General features: G+C 33.5%; 2 protein-coding genes and 1 long non-coding RNA gene across 4 annotated transcripts; 1 reads left to right on the forward strand and 2 right to left on the reverse strand.

Annotated features, from left to right (window-relative positions):
* Window positions 1–8083: 8083 nt before the first annotated feature.
* Window positions 8084–8794, reverse strand: LOC121219945 (uncharacterized). Its single transcript, XR_005916995.1, has 2 exons — window positions 8662–8794; window positions 8084–8433 (listed from the first exon to the last, which is right to left on the reverse strand). It is a non-coding gene; the product is annotated as an uncharacterized lncRNA (long non-coding RNA).
* Window positions 8795–12462: 3668 nt separating this feature from the next.
* On the forward strand, window positions 12463–17668 carry LOC121219946 (4-hydroxy-3-methylbut-2-en-1-yl diphosphate synthase (ferredoxin), chloroplastic). 2 transcript variants are annotated; one of them, XM_041098777.1, is made up of 20 exons: window positions 12463–12709; window positions 13007–13245; window positions 13524–13681; window positions 13904–14010; window positions 14118–14218; window positions 14299–14375; window positions 14567–14686; window positions 14775–15005; window positions 15141–15257; window positions 15352–15426; window positions 15511–15588; window positions 15660–15719; window positions 15804–15866; window positions 15961–16105; window positions 16205–16343; window positions 16489–16566; window positions 16651–16810; window positions 16888–16986; window positions 17097–17201; window positions 17319–17668. In XM_041098777.1, exons 2-20 carry the CDS (start codon window positions 13038–13040, stop codon window positions 17418–17420), a joined length of 2223 nt encoding a protein of 740 aa, XP_040954711.1. In that variant the 5' UTR covers window positions 12463–12709; window positions 13007–13037; the 3' UTR covers window positions 17421–17668. The 2 variants fall into 2 exon arrangements, with proteins under 2 accessions (XP_040954711.1, XP_040954712.1); XM_041098778.1 differs by lacking the exon at window positions 12463–12709 and adding an exon at window positions 12757–12883.
* A 2955-nt stretch (window positions 17669–20623) lies between these two features.
* On the reverse strand, window positions 20624–21118 carry LOC107962784 (mucin-1). Its single transcript, XM_016899295.2, has one exon. The coding sequence runs from the start codon at window positions 21116–21118 to the stop codon at window positions 20624–20626; it is 495 nt and encodes a 164-aa protein (XP_016754784.2).
* Window positions 21119–22458: the final 1340 nt, after the last annotated feature.

A 22458-nucleotide genomic window follows, 5' to 3' on the forward strand; every position in this document is an offset into this window, starting at 1 on the left:
GTGAGTTTGGATGGGCGGTGCGTTTACCTGCGGTTAGTGTAAAAATAGCGGTGGCGGTGAGATTAGATACTGTAGCGATACTGTAGCGTGAGATAAAAAGTAAGCTAAACCCACCGCACCGCACCCAATTGCCCATCCAAACCCACTCTTCATTAGTTAATGATGACATGGATAGTTGGAAAAGTGGCATGTGCTCAAAAAGTTTAATATGTAAAATAATTTAAAAATTATAAAATCAGAATGCCCGTTTTTATTTTCGTCTATGTAATAATATTTTTTCAATTTTATCACTCAACTTTTAAGGTATTTTCATTTTAGTCACCTAAATATTAAATTATTAACCGCATATGATTGTATACTCCAATTGGTCATTTTCATTTTCGGCACCAATTTATTTTAAGTCTTGATCCGGGTAAAAAATATTAAGGATTAAAGTGAAAAAAGCGGTAGAAACTAAAATAATTTATTAAAAAATTTATCGTATTGTATTTGTTTGCCCCATTGCCGAAAGTTTTAATTTTTTTTCAAGATTGAAACTTTAAATTCCAAAACATCAAAATCAATTAAATAAATTGTTGAAATTTTTTTTATCTCTTGATAGTGTCAACCGACTTGTTATTATAATACTGAAATTAATTTATTTAATTTATTTAATCTCCTTCTAAAGTTTAAAATTTTATTTTATGTTTCCAAATTAAAATCAAATCAAAGAACTATCTTTAATAATTGTCTACAAAACCCAAGTTTCTTTTGATTATATGATCTTGAATCTTCCATGTTTAGCTAAAAACAAAGAAAAATGGGTTAATTAGGCAAAAATGCCATTTTTGAAAGTTAAAGAGGGAATTAGACATGGGAAATAGAATAATTTTGAAAAAGAAACAGAAATGGCCTCCTAGAAGCTTTTTCGTCCAATGGTCATTTTATCCGACTGTCAAAAAGTATAAAACAGTCAGTTAAGATTTCAAATGGCTAATTATATTTTTACCCTCCAATGGCTATTTCATTTTTTATATAAACCTTACTTATTTTCAAATTTAATCTCTCTATTTTTAAATTTAAAAATCTAGATCCAATTGTTCACACCATTAAATTCTTTTGCTCAATTCGTTGGAGTGACATTTTGAACGTTAAAAAAAAAACCTACACAGTAACCATGTAAAAAAAAACATTGCAATGAATGTGAATTTAACAGAATTTTGACGATGTTAACAACTCTTAAAAATTACATTGTCATTTTAATTGAAATATAGTTTTTGGGATAATCAATGACATTGAAAAAGTTGAGGTACCAAATTATGTCAAAAACTTAAAATATAAAAATTAAATCTTAAATGTGAGTGTAATATAGGAAATAGGAATCAAAAATTGAAATTTGACCATTATTATATAATTTATAAAAACTTAAAAAAACTTATCCAAACTCATCATGCCAAAATATTTTTAAAAAAATCTACGTCAAAAATTTAGTCAGAGTAGTCAACAATATTAACAATTTGGACTAAACATTATAAAAATAGGGATAAAATATTGTAGAATTTAAATATAAAGATTAAATCTTAATTTTAAGTATAGTATAAGAATCAAAAGTGATATTTGACCATTTTTGTATGTATGGCGTAGAAGACGGAAGGCCTAGACACGTGTCAAGGTAAAGGACCTTCCTTTATAAAGATCAAATATTAATTTTAGGCATAGTAGAGGAACCAAAAAATGGTATTTGACCATTTTCCTATGAAAAGGAAAAAAAAGAAAAAAGGAAGGCCAAACACGTGTCAAAGTTTGGAAACCTTTTATATTAGCATCATTCTCTTGCTTATTATTTATTTTTGTCAAATTATGAAGTGCAAATTTAAATGGTAAATCATACTCTAATATTATTTTTATAAATTTATTATTTTAATTTAAAAAGTTAGGTCCAATTATTACCATTGGTTAAAATTTTTTATAAGTTTTATTGATGTGATATTTTGAAATTAAAAAAATAATATTAAAAATGTTTATATGGATTTCTTTTTTAAAAACATTCATTCGAATGCATCATGATAAAATAATGTTTTTGTTAGAATATTGTTTCTAAGAAAATTGATGTCAACGTTTTTATTGAAATAAATAACAATAATAAATATTTAAACTAACTAATGATATTATGGCTCTTGGTAAGGTTTAAACCCTTACCCCTTATATTTGCATCTAAAGGTATATACACTGCCACCTAATCAAGTGGTATTATGGCTCCCCTCTAATAACCTATATGATATAGGTGTAGGGTTTAATACTCTAGCATAGGTAAATGACCACTGTTTCCTTTGGTAGGTGATCATGCACCACATATAGTTCGATTTAACGAGGCATTTCTACTTTATGACTCCATTGAATCTTCAAGTAGCCTCAGACATTCAAGTTTTTCATAGAGTTGGGAGATAAAATATTGGGTTGATCCAAAGACAATAACAACCTGTTGAGGGGTTTGGTTGGTTCAAACCCTTAGGTGTCATATAAAGGGGAGGGGTTCAAACCTTACTAAGCATGCGATGCACAATCCAATCCAACAATGTGCTCCTACTTTGTGAATCCCACCATCGGTTTAAACTCCCATTAGTGTCAGAAGACTAAATCCCCACTAGTTCAATCTAACATTTTATTTAGATTTTTGTTTTCCCGCTAGTTTAATTTCGATAGTTGAAAAAATAATAATAAATCTTTAAGTACTCAAACATGTCTCTTTTAACAAAACATATATAATTTGCAATAATGGTTCTAGTAGAGAATTAATAAAGTTATGCAATAATCAAGAAGTTTTCTAGAAGTAAATTTTATCATGTTAGATACGACATGGTTACACAATATAAATATAACTTGACATAACAAAGAACATAAACATTGTTGAATATTGGCAATATCCCACATTAGGAAAAGATAGAAAGGGAGGGGGTTTGGTTTGTTATATATAGAACCCCTCCCCCTTTGGTTGTATCATCCCAAAATCTTCTCCTTTGTAATATTTCTAGAGGAAATATTAATTTGGTAGTGTCCGAGGACGTAAGCTAAATTGGCCGAACCTCGTTAAAACTCTGGTATTTTATTTCTTATTTGTTTGCTTTTATTTAATAGCTTTATGTTGGTTATATTTATTTAGTTATTATTGCTATAAATATCTAAGTGAGTTCTGTCTAGTTGTTGGGTTTTAAGCGGGACCATTGTGACCCCTCCAATTTAACTGGGAATTTTCTTAGTATAATTGTTGGCATAATAATTATCTAAATATTTCTGATAATATTGTTATTAATATTATCGTCGCTTCCGCAACAATTGGTATCCGAGCCAAGGTTTTGTAGTATGCTCTGTGTTTGCAGCTTAGTCTGATCTTACACATCAGAAACATTTCCTAAAGCTTGTGGGTATTCTGCATTTGGTGGCTATTAAGTAGAAGCTATGGCAAAAATGACAGAAGAAAAACCATCGATATCAACAACTTCCACTTCGTACATTTTGCCGAGGATTGGAACTGCAAATACGAGATTTGTAGTGGAAATTTTTGATGGAACAGGTCATTTCGGCATGTGGCAAAGTGAGCTTCTAGATGCCCTCTTTCAACAGGGTCTAGATATTGCCATTGAGGAAGAAAAACCAGAAGGGGTTGATGATAAAGAATGGAAGACCATCAACCGATTGGCATGTGGTACAATTCGATCATGTCTTTCCAGAGAGCAGAAGTATACATTCAGTAAAGAGACTTCTGCAAGTAAATTGTGGAAAGCATTGGAGGAGAAATTTCTGAAGAAGAACAGTCAAAATAAGTTACATATGAAGAAAAGACTGTTTCGTTTCAGTTATGTTCCTGGTACCACGATGAACGAGCACATTACCAATTTTAATCAGCTGGTGGCTGATTTGTTGAATTTGGATGTGACTTTTGAAGACGAAGACTTGGCGTTAATGTTGTTGGGATCGCTTCCTGAGGAGTTTGAGTACCTTGAAACTACTCTACTTCATGGAAAATTGGAAGTAACTTTCAATGAAGTAACTGCTGCATTGTATAGCTATGAACTACGCCGAAAGGATAAGTTGAAAGGTTCAGGTGAAGCAGCAGTGGAAGCATTGGTAACAAGAGGTCGTCAGCAAAGTCAGTCTAAGGGGAAGAGAAGAAAGTCCAAAGGTCGAGCTGTTGCCAAAGATGAATGTTCTTTTTGCAAAGAAAAAGGACATTGGAAGAAAGATTGTCCAAAATTGAAGAAAAAAGGGAAGACTCCGCAAGATGCAAATGTTGCAGAATGCAATAGTGAAGCAGAGTCAGACTTTTCTCTTAGTATGACATCTTCAACATTATATGCAGATGAGTGGATCATGGATTCTGGTTGTTCCTATCATATGTGTCCCATTCGGGAATGGTTCTTTGAATTTCAAAAACTAGATGAAGGGGTTGTTTACATGGGTAATGATAACACATGTAAAATAGCCGGGATAGGTTCAATTAAACTGAGGAGTCATGATGGATCTACTAAAATTTTGCGGGATGTACGATATGTCCCAAAGTTGAAAAAGAATCTCATCTCTTTGGGGTCGTTAGAATCTAAAGGCCTAGTTGTGACAATACGAGATGGAGTTCTTAAAGCAACTTCAGGAGCATTGGTGATGTTGAAAGGCATAAGAAAGAACAATCTGTATTACTACCAAGGTAGTACAGTGGTCGGGACAACAGCAGCAGCAATTACGAGTACCAAGAAGGACGCTGAGGCAACACAGCTGTGGCATATGCGTTTGGGCCATGCTGGTGAAAAATCCTTGCAAACTCTAGCCAAGCAAGGATTATTGAAAGGTACAAAGACTTGCAAACTTGAATTTTGCGAGCATTGTGTTCTGGGAAAACAACGAAGGGTGAAATTTGGCACTGGGATTCACAATACTAAAGGTATTCTGGATTATGTGCATTCTGATGTATGGGGACCGTCCAAGACTCCATCACTTGGAGGAAGACGTTATTTTGTCACCTTTATTGATGATTTTTCCAGACGAGTTTGGGTGTTTCCTATGAAGAACAAAGATGAGGTGCTTGAAGTTTTCCTTAAGTGGAAAACTAAAGTTGAAAATCAGACAGGAAGGAAGATTAAGGTTCTCCGATCAGACAACGGTGGAGAATATAAAAGCGATCCTTTCCTGAAGATATGCCAAGATTGTGGCATAGTAAGGCACTTCACCGTAGGTGGAACACCGCAACAGAATGGGGTGGCAGAGCGTATGAATCGAACGCTTGTGGAGAAAGTTCGATGTATGTTATCTAATGCTGGATTAGATAGAAAGTTTTGGACTGAGGCTGTGACGTACGCTCAACATCTCATCAATCATTTGCCATCATCTGCTATAAATGGCAAGACTCCTTTGGAGAAATGGTATGGAAAACCTGCTACTGATTATGACACCTTGCGCATTTTTGGTTCTATTGCATATTATCATGTGAAAGAATCAAAGTTAGATCCAAGAGCAAAGAAGGCTCTATTCATGGGCTTCAATGCTGGTGTTAAGGGATATCGTTTGTGGTGTCTAGAGGCAAAGAAGACGATAATCAGTAGGGATGTTACCTTTCATGAATCTGCCATGTTGAATAAGGTAAATCCAGAAGGAGTGAGTAGTACTTCGCAGCAGGTGGAGTGTACTCCGCAGCAGGTGGAGTTTGAGCAGAGTGTGGTAATTCCAGCAGAAGGTACCACTAGTGATTCTTCATTGGCAGATGCAGAGTCAGATGAGGAAGAGGTTTCTACCCAAGAACCTCAACAGCAATCAGAGCCAATTGCAGTCAGAAGGCAGAGACGAGAAATTCAGAAACCAGCTCGTTTCACTGACATGGTAGCTTATGCACTTCCAGTTGTTGATAATATTCCATCCACTTACACCGAAGCCATTCAGAGTTTAGAGAATAATAGATGGATAGGTGCAATGGAAGAGGAAATGCAATCTCTAGAGAAAAACAAGACGTGGAAGTTGGCACAACTACCAAAAGGGAAGAAGGCGATTGGTTGCAAATGGGTATTTGCAAAGAAAGAAGGATTTCCCGACAAAGAAGATGTTCGTTACAAGGCAAGGTTAGTGGCTAAAGGCTACGCTCAGAAGGAGGGAATTGACTATAATGAGGTATTTTCTCCAGTTGTTAAACATTCCTCCATTAGAATTTTGTTGGCCTTGGTAGCGCAGTTGAATTTGGAGCTAGCTCAACTTGATGTGAAGACCGCGTTTCTACACGGTGATTTGAAGGAGGAAATCTATATGACTCAGCCAGATGGATACAGGGTTGCTGGTAAAGAAAATTGGGTGTGTAAACTTAGCAAATCGTTGTACGGATTGAAACAATCTCCGAGACAATGGTACAAACGATTTGACAGGTTCATGAAGGACCAGAAGTACAAAAGAAGCAAATACGATCATTGTGTGTATTTGCGCAAGCTTCAAGATAATTCCTACATCTACTTACTCTTGTATGTTGATGATATGCTGATTGCAGCAAAGAGCCAAATGGAGATTGATAGACTGAAGGCTCAGTTGAGTAAAGAGTTTGAGATGAAGGATTTAGGGGAAGCTAAGAAGATTCTCGGCATGGAAATAACTCGGGATAGAAAGAGGGGCAAACTTTGGCTGTCACAAAAACAGTATTTGGAGAAGGTACTACAACGTTTCGGTATGTCTGAAGGTACAAAACCTGTAAGTACCCCACTTGCTCCTCATTTTAAACTAAGTAACCAGTTATCTCCAACGACTAAGGAAGAACAAGAGTACATGGCAAAAGTCCCATATGCAAATGCAGTTGGAAGCTTGATGTATGCAATGGTATGTACGAGACCAGATATTTCACAGGCTGTTAGTGTTGTTAGCAGGTTCATGCATGATCCGGGCAGGGGTCATTGGCAAGCTGTGAAATGGATTCTGCGGTATCTCCAAAATACCATAGATGTCGGATTGGCATTCGAGCAGGATGAATCATTTGGTCAATGCATAGTTGGATATTGTGATTCTAATTATGCAGGTGATTTGGATAAGCGACGGTCTACAACTGGCTATTTGTTTACTTTAGCGAAAGCGCCAGTTAGTTGGAAATCTACCTTACAGTCCACGGTGGCTTTGTCTACAACAGAGGCAGAGTATATGGCAATTACAGAGGCTGTGAAGGAAGCAATTTGGCTTCATGGATTGCTTAAAGACTTGGAAGTTGGTCAGAAACAACTTAAGGTGTATTCTGACAGTCAGAGTGCTATTCATTTAGCAAAGAATCAAGTTTTTCATGCACGAACGAAGCACATAGACGTTCGCTATCACTTTGTGCGGGAAATTCTCGAAGAAGAGGAGATACTTCTCCAAAAGATTCACACTACGGAGAATCCTGCAGATATGCTGACTAAAGTGGTTACAAGGGCCAAGTTTGAACATTGTTTAGACTTGATCAATGTCCGACACATTTGATATGGCGTCGTTGGCGCAAATTTGAAGACACTATTGAAGTTTGTGTTATGAGAAGATGTTCGAAGATGTGGAATATCGCCAAGGTGGAGATTTGTTGAATATTGGCAATATCCCACATTAGGAAAAGATAGAAAGGGAGGGGGTTTGGTTTGTTATATATAGAACCCCTCCCCCTTTGGTTGTATCATCCCAAAATCTTCTCCTTTGTAATATTTCTAGAGGAAATATTAATTTGGTAGTGTCCGAGGACGTAAGCTAAATTGGCCGAACCTCGTTAAAACTCTGGTATTTTATTTCTTATTTGTTTGCTTTTATTTAATAGCTTTATGTTGGTTATATTTATTTAGTTATTATTGCTATAAATATCTAAGTGAGTTCTGTCTAGTTGTTGGGTTTTAAGCGGGACCATTGTGACCCCTCCAATTTAACTGGGAATTTTCTTAGTATAATTGTTGGCATAATAATTATCTAAATATTTCTGATAATATTGTTATTAATATTATCGTCGCTTCCGCAACAAACATAACACAAATACATTATTATATTTGGATTAGAAGCATGATTTTAACTATTAGCTTACATCTATTTTTTCAAGATCAATAAAGTCGTTTTTAATATAATAAAGACAATTTAATTCTCTCAACATCTTTATCTATTCATTCATTTTATGTACCAATCTTTTAGTACAGATTATTGAAAGGCTAAATCTGAAGTCCTTTGAACCAAAACAATATATTTTTCAAGCACTACAATAGCATACACAAAAGAAATGTAAACAGTAAGGTTTGCAAGTTGGTGGACAAGCCTTTATGCAATCTGTATCTGTGTAGCATTTAGCATTCACCATCGGTACACCATCAAAGGGTAATGGCTCAGACACCGGCAAGCAACTACATTTATTGGTTTTTAAGTCACAAAGACCGAGATGATCACAGTTCAGTTGACACTCCGAGTCATGAGTACATGCTTTCGAGTTTGATACACCTACAAATTAAACAATAAATTTTCATCATTTATTGGTTTTATTTAATTTTTTTAATTAGATATTGATGCATATATTTAATATGAATCTAAGACAAATGAGATTTGAATCTCAACAATTGTAGCCTCTCCTTTTATCTTAAGATCGCAATATCTTTTGTACAACAAAAATCATATATATATGTATGTAATGATTAAATATCGAAGTAAAGAAATATTATATACACTAACCAAATGCCACGATCAAAACAATGAAAAAAGAAGCAACACCAAAAGAAGCCATTGTTTGAAAGCTATTGAGAGATGAAATTTAGAGTCGATTATATTATGAAAATGAACCGGTGATGCACAATTTATGAGATATATTGGACATTTTATAGCTGAATTTGTGGACCCTTTTGAACCTAATATTAAATTATGCAATAACTAGTTGATGATATACTTGCTAATTATGTAACACAATAAAAATCTCAAATAGGAAAATAATAAATTTACAATTTAATTTACACATAACTTATGGTATAATAAGGATAAGAACAAAAGTAAGATAAATAGAGTTACCATATATAATTTTTTTTGGAAGTTTCATTATTATAAATAAGGATAAATACCAAAATTATACATGACATATAATTTAATTTGCAATTGTATACATGAAATTTGATTTTGTGCAATTTTATACATGAAATTTTGATTTGATCCAATTCTTGTAAATTATTAACATAATTATTGATATAACATCATTTTATGTTTATATATTGCATGCATGAAATAATTATATTTATCCAATATAAAAATAATTGATGTATTTATTTTTTAAAATGTGTATGATTTAAATCAAAATTAGAGTTTCAAGTAAGCATTTGAACCACAATTAGAGTTTTATGTGTATAATTGCATCAAATTAAAGTTCATGTATATAATTGCACACTAAATCAAAGTTCATGTATAATTTTGAGATTTATCCCTTATGATAAATACAATACTTTTACATATATAATATAAGTACAAATATATGTTTAACCAACTATAATGTAAAATCAAGCTAGTACAAAGCACAACAAATGAAGAATCGAAAAGAACTAAACAAAATTTACACATATTATACACACATGGTGCAATTGAAGAGACATATTTCAATAATTTCCTTTGGAACTCGAATTTGAGTACTCAAAGCATCCACCATATTAATAATTTTTTATAATTTACAATAAATTGAAAATAATTTTCTAAACAAAGACAATATATATTTTTAATTTAAGTCAAATTATTAAGTTAGGATTTATAACTTAGTGAATATATCTTATATCAAAAAATCATTGATGTTTTATTTTTGGGTAAACTACTAAAGTAGTCACTTTTGTTTACCTCATGTTACATTTTAGTCGCTTATGTTTGATACATTTTAGTCACTTACGTTATCACGTTGTAATATTCTAGTCATTGAGTCATTAATTTCTGTTAACAGTGTAACGGTAAGCTGACATGGCATGTTAAATCATCATTTCAAATAAAAAATTTAGATTGTTTTATACAATTGGTCACCATATTTTTTTGTTTTAAGCAATTTTATTTTTTGTTCTTTTAACTTTTCTTTTATTTTTTATTTTCTATTCTCTTTTGCTTCTTCCTTTATTTTCTTTCCTTCTTCATTCCTTTTAACGTAGTTTTTCTATGTTTATCATTTGTTAAAACTAATCCCTATATTTTTTTTGAACAATTTAATTTTTTTGAGTGAGACAAGCTTGTGAACTAGTTTTAATAAATGAAAAACATAAAAAATTACGTTAAAAGAAATGAAGAAGGGAGGAAAACAGAAGGAGAAACAGAAGAGAATAGAAAATAAAGAAAAAAGTTAAAGGAATATAAAAGAAAAAAAATTAAATTGCTCAAAATAATATATATATATATATATATAGGGACCAATTATAGAATTTAACCTAAAATTTTCATTTGAAATGATGATTTAATTTGCCACGTCAGTTTGCTATTACACCGTTAACGGTAATTAACGGCTCAGTGACTAAAATGTTACAACACGATAATATAAGTTACCAAAATGTAATCTGAGTCAAACAAAAGTAACTATTTTGATAATTTATCTTTATTTTTTTATAAATTTAAAATGTTTAATTAAGATTTTCTTTTATAAGTAGATATGCTTCGCATATGCCCATGAATAATGATTTAATTTTTAATAATATTTTCAAGAAAAAAAAAAGAAGAGACGAGTAGAAGCTGAATGCCTTGGAATTTTTTTTCTATTTTACGGGTTTATTTTTCATTCTTTGAATTTTATGTACTCCTAAAAAGTTATTTTATTATGATTTTCATTTTTTAAAAATTATTTTATATAATACACTTTTTGTGCAACTCCACATACATCAGTCAATGGACTACAATTTATATTTTCAATAAGCATAATATTAATGTCGCAAAGAGAACGGTAATATAAATGCATGGATAATTGAAGGGTCAACTACTTGAGATTCACGTGCTTGGGATCGTGAATTTCGTGGGATCGTGAATTTCGTGGTGGGATGGAACCAACTTGTTTTTTTTCTTTGGGTTTAATTTTAATTTTCATCTCTCTACTTTTTTTAAAAAAATAAAAATAAAAATTAACGAAAAATAATTGTAAAAACTTGTTTAATTTTTATAATATAGGACGAATAAATTTTAATAAATTAAAGTAAAAATAATATGAAATTTACAACTATATTTTTTAATAGTAAATTATATTATTAGTCATCAAATTATGGGTAAGTTTTTGTTTTGGTCATTAAACTATTCAAAAGTTTTTATTTAAGTAATTGGGTTGTTGAAATCGATACTATATGACTTTCTCTATTCGCATTATCTGCGCTAATCGAAAGCTTACTTTCCTTCTTTTTTACAGTTTAATTTTTTTTTATGAAATAGATTTGAACATCAGAAATCTGCAAACAAAAATTTAAACAATTTTTTTCTCTGATCTCTGATATTGATTGTCAGATCAATTTGAATATAAGATATGTTCTTTTATTCGCCGATGGGTACTAATCCACCGTACCGATCGTCGAATTATCGCTTGGAACTCATTATGGAACATTTTAAAAAAAAACTTTAACAGTCCAATGACTCAAATAAAATTTTTTGAATATTTTAATGACTTAAATAAAAAATTTTAAATAATTCAATAACTAAATTATTATTTTAATTAAATAAGCAAAACGAATACATAGCCGTAATTTAATTTAATGATTAATGATATAGATTAACCCTTTGTTAATATCTTAAAAAAAAAAAGAGGAAAGGAAATTTAAGAGTTAAGGCCTTCCTAGATGTGCCAATCTGAGAGAGACACGTGTGAATTAAATAGGTATTGAGAGCCGGAATATCTTTAAACCAACGATAATAGATTCCTAATATATGTAGTTGTCTTGTGCCGTGACCGTGCCATTTGTAACTTTGAAGTTAAGCCCTTCTACTATGTCCTAATTCAAAAGTTGGACTCCTTATATTTGAATGTTTATCTTTTGCTCCTTATTTATTTTGGTGAATTATAAGAGAAGGGTAGAATCTTAATAATAAGGTAATTCGAATTCAAGTCACACTTGGAATGTTGAACACCCTAAACATCACGCCAACATATAAAATTCCTCTTTTTTTTCTTTTCTTTTCTCTTTAATGTCAAATTTTCAAAATTTTGGGCGAAATAAGGAAATAAATCTAATTCCTAATACAACTTTCCATGAAAACCAAATTTTACTTTAAGATGGAATTCAAGTGATTTTTTTTCTCTTTTACCCCTTAATTTTAGGTTTTATTTCATTAAGAAACCTACCCCAATTATTTTACAAAACCCCAAACGTATAGAAATTTTAACAGTCTAGTAATTAAAATGAAAACTATCAAATAATTTAATGCTTATTTTGTAATATTTTGAAGTTGAGTAATTAAATATAAATTTACTAATAGTTTAGTGACCTTCCGTGTAGTTTAACCATTTTATTTTCATGTCTAAAAACCAGATGCTCAAACAATGTTTTTGTCATGTTTCTAATTCTTTTTTTTTTAATTACAGCATAAAATCTTCAGATAACCCACAATTCACTTATTTTTTTCTGAAAATCCTTGCGAACAGCTCCCACCCACCAATTTTTCTTCTCCAGACCTTTCCATTAATCTATTTTCAATTCTCTCTTTTAAGTCCAAAAAAGTCCAAATCACTGCTTAAGCCTATTTTGGACTTCAATTTTTAAGTTCTCTTTAAACAAGAAACCCATCTTCAGCAAAGGTAGCTAGCTGTTTTTCAAGTTAGATTTTTTGCAAATTTTTTGGTTTAAAACTTGCATGCTGTGTTAATGATCACACTAATGACAAAGTTGTAACTTTAATGTTGTCTGGTTGATAAAAAGGATTCTTTTTCTTTTTAGATGAAACCTTTGATTCTTTTGAGCCGAACAGTCTTGTATGTCTTTAAATATTGAATTCGGGGTTAAAAGAAATTTTGGGATAATTTCTGTGTTATCTTTTTTTCAGCCATAAAAATTGGGTGGCGGTTTGATTAACTGAGTTTTGTATGTTTGGGCAGTAAAAGGTGAAGGGCTTTGTGCTGTGTGGAAATGGCGACTGGAGCTGTACCAGCTTCTTTTCCAGGCTTGAAAAGCAAGGACCCAGGCTTAGGATTTGCTAAAAGTACGGATTTTGTGAGGATATGTGATTTGAGAAGGACCAAGACTGGTAGAACAAGAATCTCTGTGATTCGGAATCAGAATCCCAGTCAGGATACTGCTCAACTTCAGCCTGCATCTGAAGGGAGCCCTTTGTTAGGTATAAATATAAAATTCAAAGACAAGACAAGACAAGAAATTAAATTAAATTTTGGTTTGTGAACACTATTTCCTGAATTTTGTGTTGATCTTTACCTGAATTGATGTGAAAAAAACTTAGTTGAAAGAGGGCCTTTTTCCCCATGATGAACTGTGTTCATTTCTCTTGTGCTATTTAGATATGTTCCAAATGCCAAAATTTAAGTTTCACTTAATAATTAAGCTAAGTACTCAATTCAACTTGGTGTTTTTCTCTGATTAATTAATTTTTTATTTTAGTTCCGAGGCAAAAGTATTGTGAATCCATGCACAAAACTGTGAGGAGAAAAACTAGGACGGTAATGGTCGGAAATGTGACTCTTGGTAGCGAGCATCCAATAAGGATTCAAACAATGACTACGACCGACACTAAGGATGTGGCTGGGACAGTTGAACAGGTATCAACTTCTCCCATCTGCGCTTAAACCTTTTTCTTTTCTTTTCAAATAATGGGGTTTGGGATCTCTTTTCACTGATTGTCCGGTCATAAGGATTGACAACGTATATGAATATCCGATGATGTTTGATGTGTAGAATGCGAGCTCTTGTTTTCCACCTTATGGTGTCCTGAGGTTTATGAATTAGTCTTATGAAATTAACTACTGTCGTCTTTTTAATAGGTGATGAGAATAGCAGACAAGGGAGCGGATATTGTCCGGATAACTGTTCAAGGGAAGAAAGAGGCAGATGCATGTTTTGAAATAAAAAACTCTCTAGTACAGAAGAAGTAAGTCTGGTTCTTTATAAGAATTATTTGTCACTTGTTGAAGTTTCAGTCTCATATGTTATATGGAAATTATTACAGTCATTGACTTATTATTCGTATTCGTGCAGTTATGATATACCTCTGGTGGCAGATATTCATTTTGCTCCTTCAGTTGCATTAAGAGTTGCCGAGTGCTTCGATAAAATTCGAGTCAACCCTGGAAATTTTGGTAAGTGATTTGATGTACGTTCATTTTGTTTTTAGATTTTGATTTTTGCTATTTTAAATAAAAAATGTGGTAAATTGCAGCTGATAGACGGGCCCAGTTTGAGCAGATAGAATATACAAATGAGGAGTATCAGAAAGAACTTGAGCATATTGAGGAGGTCAGACCACTCTTCTTTTAGAGTTCAATCATGCATCGTCCACTATCTAGTAGATTCTAGTGAAACTTTTAGAAAATAAACCATCGATTGACTAACATCTAATATCGAAGCAGTGAATCTTTTTTTTAGCATGTATCAGTTTCACTATACATATTGAACCCCCCTCTGCCAACCCCCATGAACTACAACAGGTTTTTATTCCGTTGGTTGAAAAATGTAAGAAGTACGGAAGTGCGATGCGTATTGGGACCAACCATGGGAGTCTTTCTGACCGTATAATGAGCTACTATGGGGATTCTCCTAGGGGAATGGTGAACATTTATCTTATCTCTTACTGCCTGACAGTTTCAAGTGTGTTTTCTCTTCCTATGTATCCAATTAATTGGTGTTCCTCAACAGGTTGAATCTGCATTCGAGTTTGCTAGGATATGTAGAAAGTTGGACTACCATAACTTTGTCTTTTCAATGAAAGCAAGCAATCCAGTTGTCATGGTCCAGGCATACCGCCTCCTTGTTGCTGAAATGTACGTTCATGGCTGGGATTATCCATTACACTTGGGAGTCACTGAAGCTGGAGAAGGTGAAGATGGAAGGATGAAATCCGCGATTGGCATTGGGACCCTCCTTCAGGTACCTCCACTAGTATATATATAGCATAATCAACAAAAGCAATTACCATTTAAAGTTTTCATGCTATGGTGATCTTGAAATTGTATTCAACAACTCTGTGGCTGATTTGTTGATATTATGATCTTATACTTGCAGGATGGTTTAGGTGACACAATCAGGGTTTCACTCACCGAGCCACCCGAGGAAGAGATAGATCCGTGCAGAAGGATGGCTGACCTTGGTATGAAAGCTGCCGAACTCCAGCAAGGGGTGGTAGGATTTGACAACTTCAATTAATTAGACATGATGTTTTTATCACTTTAAATACTCTTATTTTGAGAACCTTCCTCACTTGAAATTCCATCAGGCACCATTTGAGGAAAAGCACAGACATTACTTTGATTTCCAGCGTCGATCTGGTCAATTGCCAACACAAAAGGAGGTTAGCCATAAATGTCTCGGTAACACCGTGTTAGCTAACCCTGTGCCCTGAACTGTTCTGAATGAAGAATTTATTTCTTTATAGGGCGAAGAGGTGGACTTTAGAGGTGTCCTGCATCGTGATGGCTCGGTTCTTATGTCTGTTTCCCTTGATCAGTTGAAGGTAACATAGTCTCACTAGCTTCCTTAATTGTGACAGGGAGAAATCCATTAATTCCTTTTCCCCCTCTGCAGGCACCGGAACTCTTATATAAGTCACTTGCAGCAAAGCTGGTCGTAGGCATGCCATTTAAGGTCTACTCTTGATCCATGTACTCTATAAGATTGGCTACGCTATGTGGGCTTTTATCATGATTGAGTTGCCATATGTTGATGCAGGACTTGGCAACAGTAGACTCAATCATACTGCGGGAGCTTCCACCAGTAGATGACGCTGATGCTGTAAGAATCCGTCTTTTCGTCCTTTCTCTCACTATCTCTCTAGTCTTCACGAAAATTTGGAAATAACAGACACTATTTATTGTACTATAACCAGCGGCTGGCTCTTAAAAGGTTGATAGACATAAGCATGGGTGTCATTACACCTTTATCGGAACAGCTAACAAAGCCATTGCCAAATGCTATGGCTCTAGTAAACCTTAAGGAATTATCAACTGGAGCTTACAAGCTTTTGCCCGAAGGTGCGTCTGCTTATTTTTAATATTGAGTTCTAAGCATACAGATGGTTATCCACGTTTATTCTTTTTTGCTCCTATGATATCAGTTTATTTACCTTGCAGGTACACGCTTGGTTGTATCTGTACGTGGTGACGAGCCCTATGAAGAGCTGGAAATCCTGAAAGACATTGATGCTACAATGCTTCTTCATAATATACCTTTTGATGAAGAAAAGATTGGTCGAGTGCATGCAGCAAGGAGGTAATTTGTTCAATTACTTGACCTGCATATTTGTTAAGATTAGTGCTATTTTGGTTATGCTTGACTTGTTTTAGCCTTTCCCTTTACTTTTTTATGGTTTTGCCACACATTGGGTTCCAGATATTTGAACAGTATGCTTCCGCAGGTTATTTGAGTATCTATCGGAGAACAGTCTTGATTTCCCTGTAATCCATCATATTCAGTTTCCAAATGGGACTCACAGGTAACTAAAAACCCATAGGGTTTGTTGACTGAGGTACAAGGTATTAATAGTTTTGGTTTATAATGGCTTTTTCTTGACATGCAGGGATGACTTAGTCATTAATGCTGGCACCAATGCTGGAGCCCTTCTGGTGGATGGACTCGGAGATGGTATATTGTTGGAAGCACCAGACCAAGATTTTGATTTCCTCAGAAACACTTCTTTCAACTTACTCCAGGGCTGTAGAATGAGGAATACCAAGACGGTATGAATCTTATCTTTGAGTCGAAAAACATGACAATCTTCAGATCTATATCTAATATATGCGAGTTCTGTTTGTAGGAGTATGTTTCATGCCCATCTTGCGGCAGAACATTGTTTGACCTTCAAGAAATAAGTGCACAAATACGAGAAAAGACGTCACACTTGCCTGGTGTTTCGGTAATATAACTTGTCCTTAGTGATCCAGTCCGACATCGAATAACAGTTGAGTTCGTCATTGATTTGTTTTAAACAGACATTGAATAATGAAAATTCTTTTTCGTTGTCAGATTGCAATTATGGGTTGCATCGTTAATGGTCCGGGGGAAATGGCTGATGCAGATTTCGGATATGTTGGTGGTGCTCCAGGAAAAATCGACCTCTATGTAGGCAAGGTACTAGAGCATTTCATGCCTTTCTAATTCATGACAGCTCGGGAAAATAACATGAACACAAAATGAATGCATGCATGGATTATGATATATGCTCTGAACTTATGGATTCTCTTTCAGACTGTTGTGAAGCGTGGGATCGCGATGGAGCATGCAACCGATGCTCTGATCCAACTAATAAAAGATCATGGGCGATGGGTAGATCCTCCTGCTGAAGAATAAGTTTAGGAGGTTATAGCCTGTGGATCGAAGAAGCATGGGTCAAGGGGGAATCTCATTCCTATCTTCGAACCACATATAGTAAATAATAGCGGTTGAAGATCGTGTGGGCAAAAATGATTGCCTCATTGCAGGCTGCACAAATTCGTATGCAATGTTTTGTAAAACATATAAATGTTTCGAATTGTAAACGTGACTTTTGACAGAAAAAAAAAATATATATATATATATAAAGTATTCTGTGTTATTCATATAGAAATTTGTTACATGACATGAATAAATAATTTGAAAATTAAGATAATTAAAAATGAAACAAAGAAGGCTTGAAAGAGAGCTGCAATTGCATTGCTTTAAAGCATTTTTTTCATCAACCTCCTCCCTCCTCTTCTTTCATTCGGCTGGCCGGCATGCATGGACCTTGGTGCTGATCATTAGCCCTTCTCCTCCTATCCTCTCCTTTGCTGGGACTTGCTTTCTATTCATTAGCCTTCTATTGTTTTCCGGCATGAGGAAGTCCCTTCTTTCGGAAAAATAAAAGTTCTCTGAGACTTATTGATGACTTACTTTTCTCGAGTTTGTGGTGGTTTGCTACACTTAGCCAAAAGGTTGTATGATGCGGGCTGATTCCAGAAAATTAGAGAAACAGAGAGAAAAGAGAAGAATGAAGGTTGTATTTCACTGATAACCAATTCCATAACCCCTTTACACCCCATCAGCAACTTTTAAGGATCCATAAATGTTTTTTAAAATTAGATTTTTTTTATATTTTTATTCTTGATTAGTAATGAGTTGACTTGACAATCATTTTCTTTTCGTAATGAATTAATCTTATAATAGAATTGAAATTCAGTTAGGGTAGCTGTTACTTACAGGTGTACACAATGGAACACACTGTTCACTAAGACAAACTCTCTCCAATATGCACTATTTAAGGGCATGAAATTTATTGTTTTCAATCATGGTACTTCTGTTGGATTGATTCCATGATTAAGTAAATTGCGAATTATTGGAATGATACTTCTGGATATAATTGCAATTACTTGAACTTAATTGTATATGTTCAATTGGTCCCTCCACTAGTTCAACAAAAGCTCGGTCTGACTGCATTTGGATCAAAATAAAGAAATAATTTAATTGAGTCGATGTATTCGATGTGAAATTAAATTAAGCTGTTGTGAAAATTGTTCAACTAGAGAATTAATTTAGAAAATTTAAATATTTTTGGATAAATTAATTTTAATCAAGTAAAATTAAATTAAACAAAATTAATTAATATTAATATGATATTTTTGGTGATTTTCAAGTCAAACAATTGGTTTAATGGGTAATTGAACTTAAAAACTGAGATCGAGACCTGAAAATGATCGAACTGGGCTTGGTATGTGAAACCGAGCCGACAGTCCAACCGGTGGTAGGACCAGACCGGTTGAGCTGTCATTGGCTCGAACCAAACCAGATCGGGGTGCCGTAAGGGTGTCGCATCTGCGATGGCACCACTGAACACGACTATATCAGCTACAACGTTGGTGGTATTCCAGTGGCCGACGAGTGGTCCTTCAACGGTTGAGTAGTGGAAGAATCACTCCTATTAAAAATCTACCGGATAATTTAATTTCAAATTAACTATTTCAAAAATAATATTATTTTAATAAACTTATTATTAAATTTAATTTAATACTTATTTGATAATATTTATTAATTTAATATTAAAGTGATTATATTAATATTAAATTTAATTTAATAATTATCTTATGCATAAATAATCTATTAATTTAATAGATTTAATATTAAATTTAATATAATAAATATTATATTAATTTAATATCTTTTCGTAAAAACAGCCTATTCCTGTAAAATTTCCAAAAACCAACCTGATAATTATTTTAATTTTTTGACATTTTTGAGTAAATTAATTATTATTAAGGACGGTAACGTATAACAGAAATAAAATTCAGTTAGGCTAGTTGTTACTTACAACTGTACAGAGTGGAACGCAGCGTTTCACTAAGAACAACTTACTCCCTTCAATCCACATCGTTTTATTATACTAAGAAAAACACTAAAACTCCCCGTTTCGATAACGGTAAAAACGACCCATAACATTTTATTAATCTACAGGCTCCATTAGTTTCAACAGAAACAACAATGCCATCATTCTCGGATTCGACACACAAACTCCTGGAGTTTCGATTTGGTGGTTGATGCCCTGATGTAACTTGTGTTCTGATGTTCATGTTTTTACCTGTGTTTTTCTAACAGTAAGTTCAGGTCAAATGTCTTCTCTGCTCTTACCTGACTTTCAGTCATGCAATCGTACCCTATTTTTAAGATGGATTTTTTATTTTATTTTATTTTATACTAAAACAAACAGTAAAGCTTTATATATATATATTAATGAATCTTCTATTTAGAGGAAAAAGAGAGAGAGGGAGCTGTAATTTAATGAACAAAAAAAGGAAAGCTGCAATTTGGAAGACAATTTCTTCATTGGACCCATCCCCTCGTTGATGGCAAAGATACGTTAATCTCTTTCAATCATGTGCAAGGTGGGCCACGAGCAATTAACTTTAGCCCCTCCTAGTCCTCGCTCACACATTATAGACAAAAGTATGTACGTATGATTCAAGCAAAAGATTAACATGAGACAGTTGTCATAAACAAAAGTTTAACTTTCTCGTGCTAAAAGAAAGTTGAAAAACAATTGGGAAAATAAGTTGAAATAATGATAGCCTAATATCCCAACCCAGAACTCGGAATTATAGGAATGGAAAATTTCCATCAAATAAAAGAAATGAGAAAGGAATTTCATAAATGTATTATAAAATTAAACATGGTTGACTAAGGGTGAGTTTAGATGGACGGTGCGTTTACTTGCAATTAGTGTAAAAATAGCGGTGACGGTGAAATTAGATATTGTAGCGATACTGTAGCTTGAAATAAAAAGTAAACTAAACGCAGTGCACCTCACCCAATCGCATCCAAACCTAACCTAAACCTAATACTTATTATAGTGCAGCGTAAACTGCTGAATACAACAATTCTATCTCATGCAGAAATAGTCTGAAAGAGTATAGAGAGAGAGAATGATAAGTTCTCAAATCGTTAACTAAACAGAATAAGTAGTAACAAATTTGATTATTTGAATATAACCTCTTCTGATCTTGTTTGTTTTAATATGTATTATCACGAACTTATCTTCTTCTTCTTCAGAGAAGTTCTGCCCTGGCGGCGTATCCATACTGAGATCTCCTGATGTTATCTCGTCTCTTCTTGTAAACCAATCCACCGACGACAACCAAGCACGCTGCTATCAACACCCCCACAACGATTCCCGCCTTTTTTCCTGCGCTCATTCCTCCGCCACCACTGGCGTTCTTTACGTCCGGATTAACGTTGTTGTGGCCGATATTGCTGTAAGGAGAAGGAGAACTCGCTTGTACCGGATCTGAAGGAGACGACGCCGGAGCAGGCGACTGTGTACCGGGTGAAGGGGCTGGGGGTGGCGCGGGCGACTGTGTACCAGGTGAAGGGGCTGGGGGTGGCGCGGGCGACTGTGTACCGGGTGAAGGGGCTGGGGCTGGCGCGGGCGACTGTGTACCGGGTGAAGGGGCTGGGGCTGGCGCGGGCTGGGGCAAAATGGCAGCGAATGTGAGTTGAAGAAATAGGAGGAATGCAATGGTAAGAAATTCAAGTTTTGCCATTAGAGTAGATGTAAGAAAGAAAAAATTGCAGTTGAAAATAGAGGAAAAAGTTCGAAGAAGAAAAACAGAGGAAGGTTCAAAAAGAAAGGCTACGGAAGAAGGAATTTATAAGGGTAGTAAACACGGGGTAAATCTAGGGAGAAAAATATTAATTTAGTAATGAGATAACTATTAAAATAGTTATTTTTATTTGTCTCTAATTATATTTTAGTTATTTATGTTTGAAATATTATGTTTTTGTCATTTATGTTATCATTATGTTATGAAATGGTCACTCTGCCGTTAAAATTTATTACCTACTAAACGACAGTCTGATGTGGCAGTTAAAATGGATTTTAAATGCTCAATTGGGATGAGAAAATTTAATTTTTTTATAAAAATAGAATACAAAATTTTACCCTTAAAACTCAATTTTCTTCAATTTAAAAAGAAGCAACAATTGAGGTTTTTTTGTTACTACCACAAAAGAAAAGAGCATAACCATAGAAAATAAAAAGAAAAAGAAGAAATGCACCAACCTCTGTACATGTTTGCTATTGTGGTTGCCTACAACACACAAATAAACAAAGATGAAGGATGTCCTTTTTGTTTGTTACATATATAGAAAAGCATGAAAAGATGGGCCGTCTTTTTGCAAATATATATATATTTGAACCTAAAACTCATGTAAACAACAAAAAATTCATTACTTACTGTAACTCATGTCTAGACCCTCCATTGAATTGATCTTTTGTTTTTTATTTTGAATAAAAAATCCAACTGATGATGATTTTTTCAGTTAAAATAAAAACAAAAATTAAAAAAAATGAATTTATTAAAAACAACCTTATATATTTAAAATAAATTATATTATTATGATGTTAATTTTGTCTTTTTCTTATTTAAAAAACCAATAAAAAGTTTACAAATATTAAAATTTAAAATCATGCCATCGAAATTTATAAAATATTTTCTTTTACGATTCCAACTAAGCTTTTTATAAAAATATATAATTTTATATAATTCAATATTATTATTAAATTAGTTCACCCACATATATTAATAATACCAACTCCTTTGAAAGAATTTCAATTAAATAATATATATCAATAGTTTTAATCGACTCGTATTAGAAAAAGAAACACGAGTTTAAGTTTTGTTTTTATAGACATAAGAGAAGACCTAGGTTTTAATAATTGTATAAAAATGTAGATAAAGCCTAGGTTCAACTTATGTTATATCTGCATCCATTAGGCCATTGTTTGTCGACACTACCAAGGTTTTCTACTGTCTACTCATGAATTCGGCTTTTAATTTAAACTCTGTTTTCCACGACAATCCTTAAAAATACTATACCCACA

This window comes from Gossypium hirsutum, chromosome D08, assembly GCF_007990345.1.
Source record: "Gossypium hirsutum isolate 1008001.06 chromosome D08, Gossypium_hirsutum_v2.1, whole genome shotgun sequence".
In the NCBI taxonomy this organism is placed as follows: domain Eukaryota; kingdom Viridiplantae; phylum Streptophyta; class Magnoliopsida; order Malvales; family Malvaceae; genus Gossypium; species Gossypium hirsutum.